The sequence below is a fragment of the Aquila chrysaetos genome, chromosome 24, assembly GCF_900496995.4.
Source record: "Aquila chrysaetos chrysaetos chromosome 24, bAquChr1.4, whole genome shotgun sequence".
Taxonomy (NCBI): Eukaryota; Metazoa; Chordata; class Aves; order Accipitriformes; family Accipitridae; genus Aquila; species Aquila chrysaetos.
Window position 1 is genome coordinate 10511114 of NC_044027.1, and position 23784 is coordinate 10534897.

At 49.9% G+C, this 23784-nt stretch overlaps 1 protein-coding gene across 4 annotated transcripts in view; it reads left to right on the forward strand.

The window, feature by feature from the left end:
- Positions 1–23784, forward strand: part of LOC115335340 (collagen alpha-1(I) chain-like) — a 98272-nt gene that overhangs the window by 41186 nt on the left and 33302 nt on the right. For 2 of the 4 annotated variants that reach the window (XM_030000835.2, XM_030000836.2), the window contains exons 6-10: positions 619–660; positions 15340–15607; positions 15692–16101; positions 20276–20320; positions 21184–21303. In XM_030000835.2, the coding sequence (XP_029856695.1) occupies positions 619–660; positions 15340–15607; positions 15692–16101; positions 20276–20320; positions 21184–21303 (885 nt within the window). Of the gene's footprint in view, positions 1–618; positions 661–1105; positions 1184–2618; positions 3065–15339; positions 15608–15691; positions 16102–20275; positions 20321–21183; positions 21304–23784 lie in introns of those variants that run through there. The other 2 variants (XM_030000839.2, XM_030000838.2) reach the window with 2 other exon arrangements.

Consider the following 23784-nt stretch of genomic DNA (forward strand, 5'->3'; position numbering starts at 1 on the left):
CAAGAGTAACCCATGGTCATCCCCAAAATGATAGCTGGCATGTCTCGTGCTGACAGCCCTTAGGTACTGGCTGTAGCTCTGAGATAAGTTGGACTCGCTCCCTAGAGCTAAGAAGAACAAATCTCTGACTTAAAAGCTACAGGATGTGTCCTCTGAGACTGCAAGGTGATGGGTTCCTCTTAACCTGCTCTTAATATCTGTATTATCCTGTGCTCTGTAGGCCTGGAGCACTCACCTGAATGGCTCCAGTGGCTTACCCAGAAGGGAGGAGGTTTTATTTTAAGCATCAGTAAGTTGACTGCAATTTGGAACCCACAGGATAATTCTGCCCCACATCGCACCTGTTTCCGTCCCTTGCTGGCCCTCCTCAGGACTGGTTAGCTTCAAAAACAAGAGAAACTGCAAAACCCACCCCAAACTTGAGAGGTTTAATTAAAAGTTATTCCCTCACATTGCTATGAATGACTGGTTCCCAGTGTGCATTCATTCCCTGGATGCTCCCTGTGCAGTCAGAGGCAGTGCACTTTTCAATCCTGGAGGCAACAGTAAGCACAGGCTTAAGCCAGTGCAGGTCCTTGGGCAGTGATATTTTTCCTCTTTCTCTCTCCAACTGTCTAGGTGCCAAAAGAAACCAATGAAATCCAGGACTCCTCTGCTCAGGTATGACTCTCCTGCATTGCTGCAGTAGGTACTCCCCTCCCCATGTCCCTCTGGTATGTCTCACCACCATAATATCTCCTGGGGAAATGAGTTGCTCTAATGAGCAATTGGGTAAAAAGCCAAAATACCCAGGCAAGGCTACTATTTATTATTTTCTTTATTGCAATACCTCTCTTTAATGGTTTGAATGTAATTTGACACATCTCAGAACTGATGGAGGCCAAGGTGAGTTTAGGTGACCTTCCTGAGCATTTGCATTGAGCCCAAGAGGGGTGGTTTGGTGAAGGTGGTGATGAGATGGATCAGGCCACTGCATGCCCAGAGGTATTTGTGGATCTGCCTGTAAGCCTGGCTGCAGCTGGATTTTCTTGGAGGGAAGGAAACGGTGATGTTAGCAGGGTGGCAGGTCTCTGCATGGTACAGGAAAAAGGAGGAGGCTGGATGATTGCTGCTTCTGCCCACGCGTGGGATGTGATGCCTGCCTGGGGAGGACTTGCTGCCGCTGCTTGCCATCGTTGAGGAGGTGGGAAGGGCTGAAGCTCTGCAGTGGGAGGATGCAGTTGTGATTCTGGGGGTTACAAAGCATCGTGCTTCCTTGGCATGGCTCCCCGGGGAGTCTGGCAGTGGGAGAGGGGTGGCTGCTCCCAAGTCCCACGGGTGCTCATGGTGCTGGGGCTGCCTCTTCCTTGTCGGAGCTGCTCTCACCCAGCAGGAGCTCGGAGCATGTCTCCAGCTCCTCTGCATGCATCAGAGGAGACGAGCGATTGGGCTGAGCGAGGCAGGCTGCAAGTCCTTTGTGTTTCTGCTTTATTTGGGATTTCTAGCCAAGGTTTGTTGTTTGAGTTCATGCAAACAGGCATCCTGAGGGGGAAACCTGCCAGCAAATGTAAATTGAGATTTTTTTGCGTGTGTGACTGAGCAGTAGACTCCTTTCTGTATTCCCCTCACCCTCCCAGGCATTGCTGTTAACCATTTGGGGATAGTCTCTGTTCTCATGCCTGGCTTAAACTGTCTGGCTACACCTTGCTAACTCCTTCATGAAAACTATGCTTCATGTATGGCCAAGTGGCCTTTTGCAGCTGGGTTCAGACCATCTGCTCTGGGGTTTGATCAGGACACAAGTGTTGCAGCAGCAGGCAGGCTTACAGGTGAGCATACTGCTGGTTTCCTGATGAGGGTGCTTAGGGGTTGGGTTTGTCATGAACTGAGGTGGTACTCTTCCTGAGCATGTCTGAAAGGTGATCTCTACCTCCCTACAATTAGTCCTCAAGTCCTGATGGATCCTATTTAGGATGTGCTCCCCCATCTGATGCTCATTTGCCAGCCAGCTTCGCTGGCAGCGGTTCTCCCAGTGACTGCTGTGAATTGGTGAGATGTTGCCATAATAAGAAAAGTGGTGAAATTCATAGGTCTACAGGGGAAGACTAACTATATTCTGGATTTGGGACAAGTTTATTTTTCAAGCACTTAATCAGGACCAGAGACGCCTCAGGATCCTTGACGTTTGGATTTATTAAAAGAAAAAAATGCACTACTAATGTGTTACAGTTTGAAAATAATGAAGACCAGATCAGTTCTGCTGCAGGGACGATCCAAAGTTATACTTTGTAGTTATACTTTCTGTGCCTTTGTTCGCTTAGAAGTACATTAGTATAGAAGTATATTAGTATATTGGTGAATTCCTTAATTGCTACTTAGAGCTAAATAATTATGGAGGGCTAGGGTGACAGTGGAGGAAGATGTAAGTGGATGAAGGCAATAGATTAGTTGTTTGTTACTGGAAGCCTAAATTGTACCTGAACTGCAGTCTGTTCCTTTTGTGATTTTTTTTTTTTTTTTTTTTGAGGGGTAGATTGTAATTTATGAATAATCTTTGAGACATGGATGTTATTGAGCCACTTCTATCTTTTGTCTTTTCTTTGTCTGCCTGTACTGTATGTGAGCAGGAGGGCTGAGCTCATTACTAAACCGCATGGCTTCTTATAAAGCAATTTAATCCGGGATCCTAAAGCCATTCAACCAAAAGTCAGATAAAGCTTAAATTCCACTGATGTCCCAAGAGACAAAATTTCACAGGTTTAATTATCTGGACAGTTCAAACTACTTCTGATATTTCTTCTTGATTCAAAAAATGCTCAAAATGTGAAAGCTCTATGCAAATGCTCAGTTTGTTCATGGCATGTCTCTTCTTTCATGCTCAGATTTGTTATTGAACAAAATTGGTGTTGCAATCACTTGTTCGGTCTCATTTTATCCTAAAACTGCTGGTAGCTCCCTAAATAGTAATAGCTCACTAGTAGTCCAACCTGGTCACTGTGCGTACAAATACAGCATTTCAGCAGTGGGGACTGCTGCTTCCTCCTCCTTGCCATTCTCTTTGGTCTTCATAACTACAAAACCCAAGGTAGGTCTCTTGTTAACATCTGAGCATTTCTGCAAGGATTTAAAATTTTCAGCCTGGACTCTGCTATTAGAGCTTGGGGAGAGCCTTATTTTGCAGCGTGGCATCTTTCCAGTTAGCGGGTGGCCTGAATCCATGGTGATGGGCTGGGCGGGAAGCCTGAGTAGACTTCAGGCTGTCCTTCAGCCTGAAAGGGAAATTGTGGGGTGAGGCTGGTATTACTGTTCAAGCTTTATGGTGTGTGTAACCCAGCAGCCAGGGAGCTCCATGCAAGTAATTTTTCAGAAACACTTCCAGGGAGCAGGAAGCCAAATGAACCAGAAGCGTGTGCTGGGCAAACGCTTGTCTCTGCTCCTGCTTTTGTACCTGCTTAAGCAGGAGGAGATGGTCCTCTGTGGCACGATTCATGAGTGCGTACTTCTCCTGGGTCAGGTGATGCTTGGTGGCAGCAGAGAACATGGAGCAAAATGAGCTTGGACATTAATATGACCTGGATGGCAAAAAAAAAAAAAAATTATTTTTTGTGAGGTTTTGTTTTTTATTACCAAGTCTGAGTTTTAACTAAAAATTCTTTTTTTGTTGTTGAGGAATTTGAATATGCAATATACAGAGTAAAAGAGCTTACTTTACAGGACTTTCTTGCTAGTTTTTGATCATACCAAGAAACATTCCAGTTGAATAAAGCAAATCACAATGTGGTGTTCTTGATGATTAAGAGAATTCATATGCAAAGAAGAGGAGAAAAGCTTGGGGGTTTTATGGCAAAGAGACAAATACTGGCTTTACTTAAAATTTAGGAGGAAGGTCCATCTCAAAGATAATTTTTGAAAGCAGTAAATGGAGATTTAGTTGCTAATTTCTTGTTAGCACCTTTTGCTTAATGTTGAAGTACTACCAGAGCATCCTTTCTTTAAAATCAGAGCAGTCTGAAGCCTGTGTAAATCAGATGTACATACTCTGGATGCTGGTCTTTAAAATACCTCTCACAGAAAGCTTGTGCTTGGTCCATCCTGCTTAATAAAGACAAGCCCTCATGGGGGAAGGGTCACTCCACCACCCCACTGGTCTCCTTGACCTTTTGGGCTGCTGACTTCTTGCATCTCCTGGGCTAATACCAAATACCCCTGTGGGTTTGTAGCGAAGGCTGGCGGGGGAAGTGTGACCGGCTTGAGCCCAGCAACATCTCCACTGCTCTCGGGTGTTATCTGGAGATGGTTGTTCTTGTTTCTGTTAGCTTTAATATCTCAGCCATCTGAGACCTCTGAAACCAGTTTCTCAGGTAGGATAAGGTGTCTATGGATAATTTATTGCACCTCAAATCCATTGTGTGATAAATGTAATGAAAGGAGTATGTTAATCTGAACTGCAGTGGTTTTTAACCACCACCCCATGTCAAAGAAATAAAGTGCTATACCACCTAACCAAGCCATAAGGCATCCTCTAGTGAGAATTACAGCTACCCTTCAACACTTTATGATCTGACCTTCTGCCTCGGTTCAGTTTTTGTGCCCTTGCTGACTTTTATGGCTTGCCATGTGCCAGAAGTATTGCAGCAAGAGCTTGGCTTGATCGGCAGCTTCTCTGCTCCTGCTCAAGCAACTTCACGGGGCATCGCGCTTCCCACCACTGTCTCATGTCCTGCTGCAGGTTCATGACTGTGTGCTCGGGGCGGCCACATCTCCTGCGTGCAATGCCAGCAAGGCCGCTCTCTGCCCGAGGGTCTATTAGAAACGGTTTTTTGTTTGCTTTTGCTTTGGAAAAGGCTGTTGGAGGAGAGGCACTTGTGCTGTTTGAGAGTGTGGCAGGGAGCACGGGGAGTCCTTCAGAGTCTTTCCAGTCTGAATGTGGCCCCTGGATGTGGAGCTTGCAGGGTTCAGCCTTTTGGGTTGTTTCAGTTTGAGTGCCTGGGTAGGATACTAGGGAGCCCTGAACACCCCCCTGTGAACACAGGGCATCGCTAAGGCATCTCACATGGACCTCCAAAAGAAATCATTTAGGCTTAGAACGTATTCACTTCTGAAATCCAGCACCCGGGTGCCATATATGAAACTTGTGAGTAAAAATTTCTGCCCTTGGTTACACAAAGCAGTGATGTGGGGATCACTGGGCTGAGCTATTCCTGTTTCGATTGAGCAAATGTCTCCTGCACACAAGCTCCTGCAGTTCTGGCCCAAAACAACTGGAGGAGGACAGAGTGATGCCCCAGCTGAGGGCTGCAGCCCTGTGCACCTCTCTGAGGAAACAAGGGCTGGTGCAGAGCAGAGGGAGGCTGTGCTGAGCACCAGAAGGGGTTTCTTTTCCCCACGTTCCTGCTGTGGATGCTGCAGATCAAAGGTATAATTATGTCTGACCTATCTACTGCTGAACACAGCCCATAGGTTTTCCTGGCAGTTATTCCTCCTTTAAATCAGTGCAGCTTGCTTAGCAAGGAGTCCAGCCTTGGTTTTCAACTTTCCCATGACTGACTGTCTTCCAGGGGCTTGATGCTAGAATGTACTGGAAGAAAACAGTTTAAAATTTTCTTTCTCTGATCTTGAGCTTGTAAATAATATTGTACTTTGGTCTGTTGGATAAAAGAGGCTTTTATTAACAAACGTGTTTCCTGAGAGAAGACACTAAGCTTTGAAATACATTTTACCTAGCCTGACCTAGCTGAAAACTAGGGCAGCACGTTACGCTAGTTGTCTGGGCTCCTGTAGACAGATGTGCTCCAAGCTGGGTCTTAACCTGTTTGCCATTTACGAAGTCAGTTGAGTTTTTGGATCATGGCGTCAAGCTGTACTAACTGAAAAGCCCTACAGAAGTCTAGGATCATTACATCAACACTGTTATCTTTGTCAACAAAACACTCTTAATCTCCTCAGGCAAGATACCACGTTAGTTACATGGCAACTCTTTTCAAAACCATGGCATTAATTACATTATCTGTGGTTTCTTTATTAATGAGCCCCATATCAGTTGCTCTCTTATTTTGCTTGGGCTTGGCTTGAGGGAAGAGGTCTGTAATTACTCAAGGCCTCCTGTTTTCTTTTTTTTTTTTCTTTTTTTCATACTGGCACAACATAAAGCCTTTTCCCAGTCCCTTGGAGCTTCCCCAGCTTTCTGAGCCAAACTGAAAAATCGGTGCTTGTGTTTGGGAGAGCCTGATATTTTAATGTTTTTTAGTTTGAATTATCAGGACGGGATTGAGAAACCCCTCCTCCTTGTCACTTCTGGAATGGAAAGTATTTCATTGTCATCTGGTTATGTCATCTGGCTTTTCCGAAACGTGGACAGAAATGCGGCTTCTCCAGCTCTGTCTTCCCACGCTGCTGCTGGTGGTTCGGCTGCTTCCACGTGGCGGGGGGCCACGATGGGGAACCTGTGTTGCAATGAGGGATGGCCGGGTCAGAGATTTCTCCTATCTTTATTTTCCTTGTCTGAGCTGATTTTCTACAAATCATAGACTCTGCATTGCTTCTCACATGCCAATTCCTTTTTTCTTCTCTTTTATCATCCTTAATAGCTGCTTTCAATTTGTGCTCATTCCCCTCTTCCCATATCTAATTTCTGGGGGTTTTAAACCTGCATGCCTTCCTCCTCAACTCTCATGCTTTTGGACAACTCCTGAGCTGTTTAAAGCAATTCCCAATTTGTCTTTCTCAGCTGGTTCTTCTCGAAATTTGGCCTATTTAAAGGAGCAAGCATGTATGCTATTGATTTTGGCTTTTTGTTCTGTTTACACAGAACCAATATAATTCAGTCATGATTACTTGTGCCTAAGAGACCAGTAACTCTTAGCTTAGAGACCCGTTTCCCCTGAGCTCACCAGATGAGAGTTTCCAGTATAGACCTTTCCCATGCTGGACGTTGAAGTTGAATTAAAAAATGCTCGTCTGCAATGTGTAGGAATTCAACGCTGTGTTAGTGCAGGGTGCCAGGGCTGGACCACAGCTTCCTGCTGGGAGTCAGCATCCCCTGGCTGGTGTGTGTCCTATGGATTTGGTCTACACTGACTTCACCTATTGAATACCTGAATGCTTCAGCTCCTGCCCCTGCAGTGCCTCACAGCTCGTGATTAATAAGATCTGGGCATCTGGTAACGTAACATTTAAACCTGGTGTTTTAGGAAAGTGGGGACTGAGCTCAGGCTGTAAGCCCTGGCTTTCCGCAGTTCTTTTCCTCACCTGATGCCTTCTGCTAGCTGTGCCCAGATGTCTTATCCACAGGTGACTTTCCTTTGAAGAACTGGCTTTTAAATCTTTGGTTTTGCAGAGTTGTTTTCACGAGGCAGGGTCTCCAGCATCTCCTTAAGCCAGGCCTCCCTTTGTCCTCTGCTGTCAAATGATTTCTGGCTATTGATGCCTGTGGGCTTAATCATCCAGCCACCACAATGCCCTGTGGAGCAGAGAGGTGCTGATATCTTTCATTAATTTTCCTCTTCAAGATGTACAGTATGAGGCACCAAGTTCTCTTACAAGCGCCATAGCTGAAACTTTTCAATACTGTGGTTTCATTTGTTGCAAAATGTGTTTTATAATTTTGATAATTTGGTTGGAGGGAGAAATACAAGGCATGTTGGAAAGCTGAAGTACTTCCCCCCCCCCCCCCCCCCCCCAGGTGATATTTCAAGACTGTTTTTAATCAGAAAACCCCCCAAAAGCAACAAAAATGTAATATCAAAACCACACTACTTTGCAATTTAATTTTTGGAAGAAATAACTAAATTCCTTATTTCAACTCAAAGAGATGGCTGTGGTTTCTATCCCCTCCAGGGACTGCTGCACAGAGGAAAAAAAATATTCACCTTGCTCCCCTTGAGGGAGCTGCTGTCCTGTGGTGACAGTCACCCAGGTGGTTATGTACCTCTGATAACATTTGTCCCCCTCTTAAGAGCTTGTCTGGGGTGTATAAATGAGGAAGAGAGCTGTTTTGGTTCTCTCCAAAGGGGTTCCTCAGGCTTTGCAGGAGACCTTGACAGCAGGGCTTCCTCTGCGATGCTGAGCACTGGTCACACCACCACAGCCGAGCAGGGAGGACCATGGTGGTTCTTGTGAGCACCTGCATGGATGCGGGCTCCAAACCCTGAGCAAAACCTCCTTCCAGCTAAATGAAGCTGGGGTGGGGTGGAAGCCTTGGCTTGTAGGATGGCAGGTGATGTCAGGGCAGGCTTGGTTGCATCAGAGACCCAATTTTATTGTACCTTCAGGCAAGCTTTTACAAGCACATGCCAGCATCTTTTGGGGGGGACAGTGCGAGGGTGTCTGCTACTGGTGGGGTGGGGTGGGGTGAAGGGACTGGTTCCCTGAGTGGAGCAATGCCTCTGCCGATTTATTTTAACGAGTTTGATGAGACCCTTGCAGCCTCTTTGCCTGGGACTTCAAGATATATCTAGGCATCGGGTGGCTTCTCTTCTTTAGCGGTTTAACAGCAAAATTAAAAAAAAGACTCCCATGTAACAGCCCATTGATTCTAAGAGCGTTCTTGCTACAGGCGTTCACATGGCAGCCCGTGGAAACCCGAGCCCAGTCTCCATGGCAGCAGCCGGTGCTGCAGATGAGAAAATGCCCTGGCACACCTGCCAGCACCTCCTCGCTGGTGGGCCCTGGAGACCAGGACGGACCCCTGCTCGCCCCCGAGGCGTTCCTCGTGCAGCGAACACCCGGGTACTGTGCCTCGGTGCTCCTTTTAGAGGTGGACGCGTGCGGCTGGCTCTGCGCGTGACCTCTTCGGCGTGTCAGCAGGGAATGTGAAATCAGCCAGCAAGGTTTTTCTCTTGCCGTAGCAGCTTGTGCCTTGAACTTGTCCGTCCTTGTCCTTTGTGAAAGTGGTGAATCCCTGCAGTGGGAAAGCCTTGAGCTGTTCCTGCCCTCTGCGCTTTCCCCCAGCTCTCTGAGCCAGTGCACGCTTTTGATCTAGTGCCAAAATCCTCCCTTTTATGGCTCTGTTGGGCACTTTTATTTCCTTGACTTACTGTTGATTATTAGCAAAGGCCTTGGCTACAAGGAAGCTCCAGGTGAGAGCAGGGCTGTTGTGAACCCAGTGGGTCTCCTGCAAGCCCAGGTCTTGGTGGGTGCCTGCTTGGCTCAGGTGGGGCCGTGTGCCCTGCTTGGGGGTTTAGGTTGGGAGATGGTGATGATGTCCATGGTCTCCAAGATGGAGCTTGGAAGCGAAAGGCCCCTAAATTCCCCCAAAACATGTCAGTGCCTCATTAAATGTGAAACGAGAAAATGCTTGTTGTGGAGTTTCCTGCATCTTTGGGTGGCTCAGGTGCTGCGGAGATGGGAGCCAATAGGAGATCCTGGTACCCAGGTCACAGCAGCCTGAGGCAAGGTTCAGCACTGCTTTTGTTTCATCTCAAATGAAATACTTTCATTTTCACGTTGAAAAGCCCTTTCTTAATGTTCTGCATTGCTGCAGGTCTGTTCATGAACAAAAAGTTTGGTTACAAAATAAAAAGCCAATAAATTTTCTTTGGGGGTGGCTGAAGAGGTCCTCTCTGCCCACCCCCCTCCCCCGCCAAATAGGACTAGAAATAGCAAAACCCAAAGCTAACCAGGAATGAGTAAATTTTTAAAACTACTTTAACTGGAACTTACAGATAGGCCAAGTCCCTGCCCCCACCAGCTCTTGTTTCTTGTTGGATTAACTATGTGCCAAACCCAAAATTGAATCATGCAGCTGAGATTGCAGAGGGTTTAATTACCATGTGTGGCTGCACGGCTGCAGGAAGAGGCTTGTGGAGGAGCATCTAAAGCCTGGTCCTCACCTCCAAGCCTCCTTTGTGCCAGGAGGAGCGTGGGGAGGTAAATGAACTCCTTCTGCCTCCCCCTGAGATGAATTTTCAGCCCCTTTTGTATTTCAGATGCTCTTTTCCAGAATCCCAGCTGTTGGAGTTGGAGGTTTACAAATAATGCTAAATATTTTTGCTGGGCAGATGTTGGTGTGTGGTATGGAGCAGCCGCAAGTTTTGCTGTGGTTTGCTAAAAAATTATGCAGGCTGTGGACTGCATCGTTCAGGGAGGAAAGTGAGCCAGTGGCTGATAATTATAGTGCATTAATAGGAGTAATTAGCATCTGAGACTGCCCAGAAACTCCTCCTGGGCAACCCATAGGAGCCAGGTGCTGGGAAGGTGGACAGCAGTGGTATTCTCACGCCAAGCATGGGGCCTTCACTCATGCCAATCATGAGCTTTGTGGGGAGAGCCAAGGGCACCTCAACTGTGCGTCTGCAGAGCCTCCACGTCTGCCCCAGGCTCTGCGGTTCCCTTCCCAAGGTGGACGTGGGTCTCCTTGCTGGGGGTGGGCAAGGAATCAGCCCCTCAGGGCTAGGCAGGGCTGAGGGGGGTGGACCAGCTGCCTGCAGGTCCCTTCAGTTCCCCTTTGGCTTCTATTGCATCCTCTGTGGGAAGGTGACCTTGCAGGGAATGTGGTTGCTTGTAGTTAATGGCTGAACCGTTTTTAAGATGTACAAATTATGGAGTCGGGTTTTAGCCAGAACACTTTTTCTGCAGCTCTCTATTTGATTTCTTGCCCGAAAGGGCTTTGTGAAATAAACGGGGGGGGGGGGGGGGGCAGTTAATGGTATTAGTTTAGGAAAAAAAAAACAAAACAAAACAAAAAGAAAGTGCTGCTTTAGAGTCTGTGTGTTACAGCTCTTTACTGACTGCTGTCAGCTCACAGTCGTCCTGCTTAAACAGAAACAGGACCACAAACGAAGTTAGTAATGCTAATGACAGGAGGGCTCTTAACCAGATTTGAAATCTGGCTTATATGCTACATTGAAGGAGCCTCTGAAGGGTTTTACCCTCATGTAATTGAATCCATTGATTCTGATGTATTTGGGAAGACTAATTTAATTCAGGGTCTCTGCATCAGCTGGGCAATGTGTGGCTATGTAGCGGTCAGCCTGGACGAATAGTGTCTGCTTTTAATACAAACTGTCATTAATCTCTTGGGGCTCCCTCTCCCTGGCAGTCAGTAGTGCTGTGCGGCAAGGAAAAAGGAAAAAAATGACTACACTGTGTGCAAAGGGGTTGCAAAATGGAGATAGAGGGAGAAAGCCTGTGGTAGCGAGGGCAGATTTCTGCCTTCCTTAACTCTAGTTTCACAGCCCTGTTTTGCCTTGGACCCAAGTGCAAGGAGAGGGAAGGCATATGCCTGATAATGTGCATGATGGGAAAGCACCAAAGGATCCTACCTTGTCCTCCTGAGAGGCTGTACTGCCGTAGGGGACTGCAAATCCACCTTGCACTGGGTAAAGCTGATGCCTGGCAGCTCTGTCCTTGCCCTCCCCACATGCTACGTGGCTTCAATCTCTATTCCAGCAACCTTTTGGGGTTCAAAAAAATGCCCAAGCGGTTGATAAGCTGATGTCTCTGGTTTCCTTGGGATTTGAATCTTACCTCCATGAGAAAGGCTGTAGAGTTAGAGGAGAATGTGGCTGGCAGGGCTAAGCTGGTTTGCTCTCTGGGCTGTGTGGATGGTATTGCAGGGGAGGAATGCTCTTTCCTTGGTTATTTTCTAACATTCTTGAATGGCTTAACCTAAACCACAGGACCTTCTGCTGGAAAGGTGCTATGTTCCGGATGGAACTTCTGATTAGCTGATGCTGATCTAAGGGTAGCAGGGAAAGGGCTTGTCCTGCCCTGAGGTCCCGTTCCCAGCAGTCCCCCACTCAGCGCTGTGCTCTGTGAACCACAGGGGAGGTCAGTGCAGCTCCCTGATCTGCCCGAAAACTACTCTAGCACACACACACCAAAAAATCAGTGCAATTCTAACACGCTGCAGAGTGTGTCCATGTGGTGAGCTTTGCCCAGCTTGCAAGTGCTTCCTCGGACCAGCTGCTGCCAGCAGCTTCCCAGGCTCCCGTGTCTCTGAGCAGAGGGCACGGGCTGGCCAGGACACTTGGATGAGGGCAGGGACATGCCAGCTGGCCACACTTGAGAGCTTGCTGTGATGCTCCAAGTCCAGCCTGCCTGTGCTGCGGAGGAGCAGCCCCGGCTGCTTCCCTGCTCTCATGATTTGAAGCCTGATTTCCCTCCACCTCGAAGGCAGCAAAACCGCTGTGATTTAATTGGCAGCATGTTTTAATTTGTTCCAAACTCTGCAGGCTCATTCGTTGTACATTAGCGTTTCTCTCAATGAAAACAGCTTCGCTGCAGCCTGTCCCCTTCAGGTGCTTTGCTCTGATGACTTTGTGCAGTGCTTTTGCTGCTTACTTTCCTCAATCTCCCTGAATTTTACCCAGACACTGCATGCTGTTTAGGAAACGGAGTCTTTATCTTCCTTTGCTCTTCAGGGCTGTGATGGTAACGAGCTCGCCTAGAGATTGAACTGCAGGCTGGGTAATGCCCAAGGGAAAATCCAAGAGCATCTAATTGCTAAAGCCATCTAAAAGGAGCTCGCTGGAGATGAATTAGGGTTGTCTTTTCCTTTTCTAAATCACTTCTCCTTTCTCTCCTGAAGGGTAAACCTTCAGTTGCATCCAGTGGTTTTGCCAGTCTGTAAGGCAGGACCACGGGTCCTCGTTAGAGGTCTCTGGGGAAATAGGGGCTGGCTGGTCACCCCTGGTCTTTGCTTTTCCACTTGCCATCTTGGTTTCCTTTGCTTTTTGTCTTTTCTGCCTCATCCTGACCTTTCTCAACCCTTCCTCCTTGGTGTTAAGTTGCCATTTGCCTACTTAACATCTACTGTAGGCACCATTCTTTTAAAATATGCTATCGATGCCATTTGGGGCATAAAAATCCTCGTGATAGAGGAATGATGGCCCTTTGGCTTGGGACATGGCGCTGGCCAGAGGAGCAGAGTAACACTGACACACTGAGATCGCCATTGCCTCTCCCTTTGTGGGGGTCAAGTCTCTGTCTGCGCGTGGGGTGAAAAATATCGGTTAAGGGCTGAGAAAGAATATTCCTGTTTTTCAAAAAAACCCTATACACAGAGACTGTCTTGGCTCAGAAATATATTGTTTCTTTGTGTGAGTATTATGGCTTTAGGGGGAGTCAGGGGTGGTTGGCCCCAGGCCCCTCTCAGTTGCAGCTGCAGGGATTAGAGAGCAACAGGGGTCAGGTAACGCGAGACCTGGATGTGACCCAGGGTGGGTTCATCTGGTATCTACCCGTAGTCTTACATACATCCCTCGTGTATTTACCTACTGCAGCATCAGAGGGACCAATGAAAACGGGTGCGTTGTGGGCCTAGCCATCCTCTTCCTGTGGGTGTGAGGGTGGAGATGCTCTGTGGAGGTGTCCAGGGGTTGTGTCCGTGGCTGGTATCGGCAGTAGTTTTTGGCACTCCTAATTTTTTTAGGAGGATGCTTATTTGCCCTAGTTAGAACATCTTGTGGGGAAACGGTCTGTTTGGGGTAGGTTTTGGAAAGGAAAAAAGGTTGTCAAAATACTTATTTTGCTATTTAAAAAAAAAAACCTACATTTTTTTCTGATTTGAGATGGGGTTTAGCTTATAAAATCACTTGTGCATGAAAGCTTGAAATCAAAGTAAATTATAACAAATTATATATAGCAAACAAAGACAGGACCCCCCCCAAAAAAAAGTTTTCACAGCTAAGAGCAAAGCATTTCAGCTCTTTTTAAAAGATACTCTTCAAACTTGACATTTGAAAATTGAAAAATGAAAATTTTCACTTTTCCTCCCCACTTGGATGGGAAGAGTTTGGAACTCTCCAACCTGGTGACGTGGCATCCAGCAGCATCCAACAAAGACTTCAGCAGCTCCTGCTGCCTTTGGAGCTCCTCTACCTCCTAGGGCCATCCAGAAGTGGGGCTTGGCTGGAGAGTGCTCCCCTGACCCACCAATACCATGGAGTCCTTACCTGCAGAATCACCAGTTCTGGCAGCAAAACTGTTGGGTTTTTTCTACTTGCTGTTCATGCAAATCCACCTTGGTGCTCCCAAGCATGCATGCATCTTCGGTCTGTGGCGCAGAGCAGAATCAGAGCCAAGTAATGGGTTCAATCAACAGAAGGTAGGATGGGAAGGATGATGGGAAGGATGCTCCATATCTCCTTGTACCTCTGTACTCCCCTTCTGCAGCCCCGCCAAGGCAAGCGTGGGCCTGCATCTCCCTCTAGTGACTTCTCGCAGACTATCTCTTCATCAGCTGCACAGCACCAGCCCCAAGGAGCCACCAGCCAGGGCTGAGGTCCCACGCAGCTCTTCTCGGTGCCATGTGCCAGGTTGTCCGTGCCCCGTGGAGCTGAGTGGGAGCACGGAGCAATCTCTGAGCAGGGGCTGGTGGGCATGCGGGGGCTGATGGAAATGCTGCCAGCTGTTCCGGGAGAGGTGAAGGTCCTTCACAGCCACCAACCAACCCAACCATGGGTCTGTGCACATGTGGCTCAGCGTGCAAGTCTGAGACACACTGGTGCTGGATGTAAGACTGATGTGCATTTTAAATGCAGGTAGCTCTCTAAAGTTTAACTCCCTTTTCACATTCAGTGCTTTTGTCTTGAGTGTAGATATTTCTATCAACATTTCAGTTTTCCTCCATCCATGGGTGATGCCTGGGCTCCTCTGGTGGTTGTAGGGCTGAAAGAGCCATTGTGACCTGCACTGTCCTGCAGGGACCATTTAACATGGCAGCTGAAGACAGAGCGAGTCTCTTGCAAGCCACTGCCTTAAATCAATTTGCCACAAGTGTCCAGGAGGCTCCACTTGGGCTTGTGTCTGCCTTCCCTTCCCGACCCTCGGAGGTTTGCCAGCAGTGCTATTGCAGCTGCTTGATTGGGAAGATGTGTGGTGGGGGCTGCGAGCTCCCCTCCAACCTGCCTGTACCGGTCCTCCCAGACCACCCGGAGCCTCAAAATACGCAGAAGCAGCAAAATCAAAGGCCTACAGGGCAGACTGATCCCCAGTGTAACTCTATACATTTGCTTTCATTGTTCTAGTAATGCTCTCAAGCTTGGATTTCTGTCATTAGGCTATGGGCCCTTCTCTCGATGCCCCTCCAACATAGCAAATTGCAGGGGGGATCATTGAAGCGCAGCTGTGAGAGGGAGGTTCATGTTAGAATGGCCCATGCCAGCAGCTGGCTTGTGTCCCTTGTGGAGGGTGAGTTTTGTTTTGTAGGTGGATGAACTGACCTGCCTGTTGCTGACGAGCTGCCCTGGAGCTCAGGGGCTCCTGCCTGGAGCTCGCAAGCCGTGAGCTGCCTCGTCCCCACAGCAGCATTCATGCACGGGGGAAATTAAGAAGCACAAGTGTCTTGAGCAGGGAAGGGGGGAAAAAAAGTGAAAACTTCAACTTTCTTTTTTTTTTTTTTTTCTTCGTCCTTTTCAGGACTCCAGACTCACCAATTCAGATTTGACACTGGGGCCACCTTGGACGTGGGAGGATGCCCAGGAGACCCTCCACCTCCAGCCTGATGGGAGCGCCCTGACTTCACTCTCTGCTACTGACATGCCGTCGGCTGAGGAGGAGGAGGAGGAGGGCAGCCTTTCTATTGAGGATGAAGGCTTTGAGCTGTTGAACTCCACCTATAATAAAATTACTGGCCCCGGCAGGCCAGGGCTCGCCAGGAGCAGCCCGTGGGTCGCTGGTAGCTCCGGTGAGTCCATAGACGTGGTTTCCTCCCTTTCTCCTGCGCACCGTCGCAATGCCTGGGTACCTGATGGTGCTTTTATCCACCCAGGACCCTCCATCAAAACACACAGAGCAGCCAAGAAGGAGCGTGCCTCCGACCCCCAGGAGGAGAACGTCACCACGGAGAAGCTGACGGGTGATGCGGGCACCCGGCGGCAGCTCTCGCCCGGCAAACCCAGCAATGCCATCACTGACCTGGACGCGCCTGCCACCTTCACCAAGGTCTCCCCGTTGGCACGTCAGGCAGCTGCCCCCAAAGGAAATGTGCCCAAAGGTCCCCCGGGGACAGGGTCAGCGGTGAATGTCCCAGAGCATCCTCTGGTAGCAGCCAGCCCCACCGTCCCAGGGCTCGGGGACGGTGCTGCCCGCCCGGAGCACCCCATCTCACCGGTGGCACACAGACAGCAGGGTCACATGAAACCGGGACCACCGGGGCTGCCGGGACCACCGGGGCTGCCGGTGAGTGGCGGAGGTGATGGCGGCGGGAGAGGAGGGATGGGTGGTGGTGCATCTTCCCCTCCGGAGTGGGTGGCGGGCGCAGGCTGTTGAGCTGCAGTTCCAGCAGCTCGCCGTGGGAAACTGGGCAGGGAAACCTCGGTTCAGCAGCATGGGCCTGTGCACCAGCCTGGTCCTGCAAGGTGGTTTTTTGATGTCCCTGAAGAAACTTCACTGGCAACTCTCCCCTGCTCTAGAGATGGTCTCAAGTCATGTAACCACATTGTTGTTTTCATTTCACCCTGGTCCTGCCCAGAGGCAGGCTGAGGGGCTCAGAGTGAGGCCAAGCCATCTCCTCTAGCCCCTGCCCCACAGCAAACCCCAGGTATCAGCCCGTGGCCCTTGCTGGCACCCCTGTCCTTTGCTTCTCTACCACTGTGACACCCCAAAATTTGTGGTAGTTCAAAGCAGAGCATTGAATTTGTCTTGAAATAAGTTTTGATTATTTTTCAGATTATTGATCCATCGTAGCAGATAAAAAAAAGGGAAATTAAAAAAAATGGTAAACTTAGAATAGATAAATCTTTAGAGAAGTCATCAGTCTTCATTAGGAAGTAGCTGAAAAATGTTTTTACATATTTTCCCACATTTATTTCTTCTCCCCAAATGATTTCCCTAATTTGGTTAAATTTTCTTAACAGTTAAAATTAACTTGCATTTCATTTACCCAGTGCCACTGCCAGAAGCGGCCATGGGAACCTTCTCCTCCCCCCTGGGCAGACCCCCACGTGAAAGCCGTCTGGGACGCCCTGAGCTCGGGGCTGCCCTGGGAGTTCATCTGGATGCTGCGGGGCAGGACTCCACACACGGCTGTTTTTACAGTTGTGTTTGAGGGACCTGGCGCTAAATTCGTCATCGATGAGCCAGGCTTCGTAGGATAACAGTTAAATTTAGGACTGCTAGCTTCCCCCTCGAGCCTTCTCCTTGCTGCTGCAGCTATTGCCTGCAAAAATAGAAGAAAATGGCAAAAGGAACAGATGCTGAAGGATGAAAAAATCCCGGGAGTGGAGGAAACGTCACGGCGTTTGACAGCCCTGCTGTCAGCCAGCAGGAGGGGAGGGAGCACAAGAAGGGGACCCAGCAAGGAGGGAATTGCTTTTCCCTCCTGTAGAAAGCATTGAGATGGTTTTTCTTCTTGGTCATGAGCATCCTGGGTGGAAACACAGGTACAAGCAGCTCCAACCCGGCTTAGGAGACCTGAGCACAAGGCAGTGTGGGTGTCTGAAGATGACATCTCTCATTGTTCTTAGAGGAAAGGTTTGGAAATAACGGAGTTTTAGCATTAACCTTTTCACCTGTGAGGTTTTTCTCCTCCTCTTTCACTGGCAGTGTCAATCAGAGAAATCAGTGGAGCACAGACTTCCCGCCCTGCCCCACCACATGATGGTCCTCTCCCTTGGTGCAGGTTCACATACATCTGGTTTGCCACCCTCAGAGATTTTTATGCCTTTGCAAAAACACTTTGAGTAGCTGTTCAAGTCAGGAGGTGCGGATGGAGGTTTATTTATCATCCTGCCAAGTCCTGATCATGCCCTAATGCTGTTCAGGGCATTTATGGACTGTAGACCCCACAGACCACATGCCCTCAGCTCCCATCCCAGTCATCCTCCACTGTAAAGGCATTGGAGATCGGTGGGGAAAAAAACCAACACGTTACAAGAAGTGGAAAGTGTTTCTTTAAAAGCTGCTGATTTTTATGATCTTGCTAATCCTCCTTGCAGGGATTTCATTGTGTTGTCAGTATTCAAAAGCTGCTTGGCTTTCATAGACAGTGTTTCATGGGGGTTCCCAGCTGTCAGTACGTCCCCACAGGCTTTTCTTTTTTCTTTTTTGGTTTCTGTTACTCAAACTTAGCACTGGCTGTTTAGGAGCAGAGGTGTGGTTCCTATTCATAGGCTTAAATTGAATCCTGCTGGAGGCATCTGGTGTCAGGGATGGCGTGAACTTGGGCGACAGGCAAAAGCAAAGCCTTCTCTGTGCTTTCCTCGCAGGAGCCATCCGCTGTTTCACAGCACCCCGGGCCGCAGCCGTTGGGTCACGCTGCAGGAGGAGGGATGGTGCTGCAGAGAGGTGCTGCATGCAGTTTGCAGGGCAAAACACCCGCTGCTTTCTGGATGAGATCTCTTGGATTGATTTTCATTTTTCTTTCCTGAAATGTTACAGCCCTTGGGTTCATTGTTCCTGGATTTCTGAATTGTTCTTTTTGGTTTGCACAAAATGGTATCAGCTTGGGAGCTGCTTAAGGGAGAGAAATAGATGCCATCAAATTTCAGAGGGTGCTGTTGTGACCATGTCGTGGTCCTGTCCCTCCACCCTGCACTAGGACTGCACGTGTTGGCTTTGCAACGCTGGTGTTTGTGCTGGGGGTGGCTGTGGCAAGAGCCGAGGAGCAGGAGGAGGCATGGCTCTGGCCATCTCAGAGAGGGTCCTGGTGCATTTAAGGGTCCTCAGTGGAGCACCGTGACCCACTGATGACCACGTTGGAGGAAGGGTTTGTTGGGCACCCCATCAGCTGCTGGTGTATCTCAGCTGCGGACCGAGGGCAGCGGGTGTCCACGCAGCAGCTAAGCTAGGGGCTGCACCCAGAAGAAGTGACTGGACCCCATAGCTCTTTTGAGGGAGATTGGGGGGGAGGCAGGACTTATTGAAGGATCTAATTTATATCTGCACCCAGGGCAGAGGGGATGAGCCTGTCCCCAGGCACCTTGCAACAGGTACATGGTGCTCGCAGTAAAATCCCACTGACTCCAAACTGGGTACCTTCCTGCAGAAGTGGTCTCTCAGCAGCACACATACAGCGCCTTAAAGGAGGTGTGCTGGGTGGATAAATAGAGGGGCTGCCTGGCACTGGGAGGGGTCTGTGCCCATTCTGGTGTGTGTTTTAATATTGGGTGCAGCGGGCAGGAATTTTACCTCCTTCAGCAATAGTGGACTTGGCAGTGTTAGGTTTACTCTTAAGAGAGGTCTTAAAGTCTTTTCCAACCTCAATGATTCTATGGTTCTATACCCAAGGTTTGAAAATCAGACCAGAGTTGCCAGCATCACTGCCGCTGTGTGTGCCATTTGGCACAAACACGTGCCGTACACAAACCAGGCACGGGGGGCACAGCCCCCAGCCCCCAGGGAGGGGGAACTGAGCCATGGAGCCCCATGGGCTTCAGATCTAGGCACTTTAGGTGATCAAAGTCTCTTTGGTGAAGCATCCCTCGGTGCCAAAGCTGTTTCTGGACATACATCTTGGCCTTTTTACCCATCCTGTTGACACAAGGCAGTGCGGTCGGGGCTGGCTGCTACCCGAGTGGGACTGCCTCGGTGGTCACAGGGATGCAGCCATGTCTGTGCCGGGGTTGTGTTAATTCAGTGTGGATTCCCAGGCTTGCTACTGGGCTCGGACGAGGCTGTTTGCAAGCTCAGAACCAAAACGGCAGCTGTAATTGAAGCCATCAGAGCTGCAGCTCTGCAGCAGACATGCAGGTAGACGCTCTGCTGCAGCCTGGCATGTTATCAGTCTCTGCTGAGATCTTCCAAGTAGATTTCTTTCATTGAGAAAAGCCGGGATCTCCCATCTGACTTTGTTTCTGTCTGGACAGATGCTTCGGTAAGCCCTGAAGTGGGGTCGCCGCTTGGCCAAAATGTGTACTTTTGACTAGAGATCAGCTAGATTGGTTCTCACACAAGTTAGAAGCCACAGATGTTTGCATCCTCATCCAAACTACTGTTTGAGTGTGTGGCCATGATCCAGCTTTATGGGAGTTTTTCCTAACACACTGCCTTTCCTCACCAGGTGTCAGGAAATGTGCTTCTGCTCCCCAGCCATATGGTCTGGGGCGTTTCTGTGATGGATGCCGCAGGATTATGCCGCTCAGCTGGCCGAGCAGAGCTGCTTTCTGATGCCAGGGCAGGAGAGTGGGAAGGGAGAAGCATAAAATAGGGTGCACTTTCCACCCCACCCATCTTTGGGGTGTTTCTTTGGGACTTGGTGCTGCTAGTTGGCTCTGACTAAGCCGTTTCAGTTCTTGCTTCCCTGGGGCAGGGATGGCCCTGGCCGTGGCACTGGTCACCCAGCCACCGTGGGATCTCCCCTGGTTGCGGGGGGTCCTCCTTCGGGGTGACATAGCTCTCCTCCTTTGCCTTTCAGGGCTGTCCTGGGAGACGTGGACTGGTGGGACCCAAAGGAGACAAAGTGAGTATGCAGGAAAACATGGGAAGGTACGGGATGAGGTGTAGGGTCTGGGGCAAATACTACAGATGGTTTGAGTTGGTTTTGGTGTTTTGCATCAAGAGGGTAGTGTGAGCTGCTGAAGCTGCAGTCTGGTGGCCCTTTATGTGTGTCTGGAAGAGGAAAGAACTGCTTTTGCTGGGTTTTTTAAGCCCAGGCTCAGGACAAGCTGCTGTCTTTCCTCTGAGCCACTTAATGGCACAGCAGAGCAGGGAGATGAAGCAGTTTTAGCTCAGGTCACCTGGAGGAGGGATGCTGGTGTGTCCCAAAGTCCAGCCCCATACAATATCCACCAGCTTATCTTGGAGGGACATCTGTTCTCCAGCACTGCGTTGGTCAGACCCACAGCTGCCCTTTCTGCTCCAGGAACCCGGCATGCAGCAGCCTGCATGGCACAGCTCAGTCTCGTGCTGCACACAGCATTGCCTAGTGCACTGACAGATGCTTGGAGATGCTCCGGATTAAGGGTGGTGCCTCAGTTTCCCCATCAGTAAAACGACGAGTGTGCTCCTAACCACCTTTGCGCAGCAGTTTCCATATTTCCCAAGCTGTAGAGGGGCAAACTCGTTGCCCCACAAGTCTGCGTGCGTTAGCTTCAGTATCTGTGACATTTAGATGGGTCTGGGCACAGGAATGTGCATATGAAGCTCATTTGTTTTGCTTTCCCTGTTGTCAGGGTTATTTAGATCTTAAGAGCTGGTTTGAACCCAGGAATGTGCCTAGACCCAGACTCCACTCAGAGGTTGATGTGAACCAGAGCCTGTGTCCAGCCTGTGTTGACTGTTAAACCCCCGGCTGGTTTTAAGGAGCTGCCCTTGTCTTCCTAGGGGTACCCTGGAGCCATGGGGCGGACAGGCCCCCCAGGTGACCCAGGCCCTGTGGGCATCCCTGGTGTCCCCACCATCGTTCTCTGGAGGAACTCCAGGGAGGACTGGCAGACGTTCACGGTGAGTTACAGCCACAGCGGGGAAATGCTCGGGGGGCTCCACTTACACCTCCCCACCAGCTCCCGTGCAGGCACCTCTCTGCTCTGCTGGGATGAGAGCTGGGAAGAAGGGTTTGAAATTCCTAATCTGTTGGGTGGGAGGACAGAGGCAGGGTAGGCAGGTGGTGGCAGAGGGAGGATGCCAAGGAGAGAGGTGCAGCTTGCTGGGGATGGCTCTGTGGGTAGCTGTCCTTGGGTGAAATGGGATCAGCGTGCGCCCAATTTACAGCTGTGCTCACACAGCTATCCCTCTTTTCCCTGTGACTGACTGCGAGATCTTGGGTCCCCATGGTCCACACACATCCATGACTTCCCAAGGGTGGTTCATGCCCTACCCCTGTAGGATAGGGGCCAAAGAAGATCCAAGCCATGCGGAAAAAAGCCCTTCTCCTGCTCTGCATTGCGCAGTTACAAAGCATTGCTTCTGTTTTCCACCATATCCCAGTTTTCTGCCATGCCCCAGCTGTGTGCTGTGGCTTTGGCTCGCGGGGTTTGTGCCCGTCAGGCTTCTTGCCAAGACGAGATATTTTCTCACCCAAACCCTGCTGCTGTGGGGAGCACAGGAGTGGGGACAGGACCTGCAGGGAAGCAGGAGTGCTTCAGCTGCTGTGTAGCTGGCTGCAAAACTCCATGCACCGTGGGAGCAATCACTGCAACGACCCAGCCGGCCTCGTCCAGGTTCCCTGACTCCTGACAGCACAGTCACTGCTGTGATTAAGCTTAATTTCAAACTCCCTCTCCAGCCTTGCCTGAGCCAGGCAGGGCAATAGCTGAAGGCATTGGGTTTCTAATTGTCTTGGGCACCTTACCAACCTGGGGCTGGAGCTCCCTGGAGCGCAGGGATGCTTTCTGCGTTTTGCATCTGTAATGTCCCTCTGATGGGACTGCAACCTGTCTGGATATCAGCTGCTCAAAGCAGATGCTGGGCAGGGTGGCTTGCAAGGCAAGTTGGTGCAACAGGCAGAGTAATGGGCCGGTGAGAGGCCAGGCTCAATGCTCAGGCTCTCTAAAAGCTTTCATGACCTTGGGCAGGACATTTGACTTATCTCCAACTCATTCATTTGTGAAGAGGGGTGATGGCACCTTCTGCTCCAGGGCAAATGCCTTTAATGCTGGCAAGACAATACAGTGAGGAGGACCTCTGCTCTGCCAGCACAGCACACCCTGAGGAAGGGACGATGCTGGCAGGAGGTACGAGGTGGAGAGTGGCCCTGTGCTGGTCTGGCTCTGAGCTTGGATTGACTGACCAGAAGTCCTTGGCCCAGACCTGTCCCTTGCAGTTTTGTGTTGGAATGGATCAAAGCAGCTGCAGAAGATAAATACCTGCCTTAGAGGAGATCAGATTCCTCCTGGGAAATGCAGCAGAGCTGATCTTGGCTGACGTGGAGGACCTCCATGTTCTCCTGTCCTCCTGCTGCTCTAGAGCAGGTGCTCTGCTGTTATCAATGCTCACAGGACCCATTGCAGGCAAACACTGTGAGACCAGAGTAAATGGGGATAGGATAGCGAGCTGGAAGTGCTGGCTGGAAGAAGCCTGCAGTGGCAGAGAGCATCTCCATGTCTGCGCCAGGGCAATTGCCTTCCTCCCAGGGTGTTTGGGGTAGACATCTGCATAATCAATTCCTGTCGTGTCAGGGCATAGCCACAGCACTTTGCAGGGCTGCTGACGCTCTTTGCTCTGCACGCTCAGTCAGAATTGCATTTTTTTTGCCTGCCTTGCATTTGGAAAGGGACCATAGGCTTTGTTCTTCTGCAGGCAGAAACGTTCATGCCTATGGATGTTGCCGTAGACCATGATTTCTTTGGGGTACCACCACCTTCGGTGCTTAAGCATTGGGAACACTGGAGGGAGCAGAGAGTCTCGTCTGCGTTTGGGAAGCCGAAGCTGGAGGGCTGCCGGGGCCCTGGCCACAGGCTCCCAGGGGGTTTGCGTCCTGGCACTTGGCCCGGTGCTTTTGGCAAAGTGCCGATCTCGAGGGGAAGGCAGTGTCTAGCAAGGATGACGTGGGGCACCCAAAAGCCTTGCTGGGCTATTGTGTCTGTGGCTGTATGACCCCAGCAGTGCCGGCGTTTTGCTCGGCAGCAGGAAACGGGAGTGCAAAGCCGTGGGCTGGGTTTTGCTAATCTTTGTTGAGATAGCACAGGGGTGAAAAGCGGAGTGCTGGCTGCTGTGAGAATGGGGGGGCTGTCTGCTTCTGCAGCCTCCTACAACTTGCTTGGGGGCTGGAGAAATGCTGTGGCTTGGCACAGTGCTGCTCTTGTGAACCGAGTGCTTGTGATTTGGGGGCTGCGGGGGGACATCCTGGCCTGCTGGGGTTTGTTGTTGGCTCAGCTTTTGGAAATGCAAGTTAGAGAAGCCACCTCCCAGGCCAGGGGATGCAATGCAGAATGATGGACCGGGAAAGCAAGGGACATCAGTGACTGTCCCAGAGCAGCTGGGTGA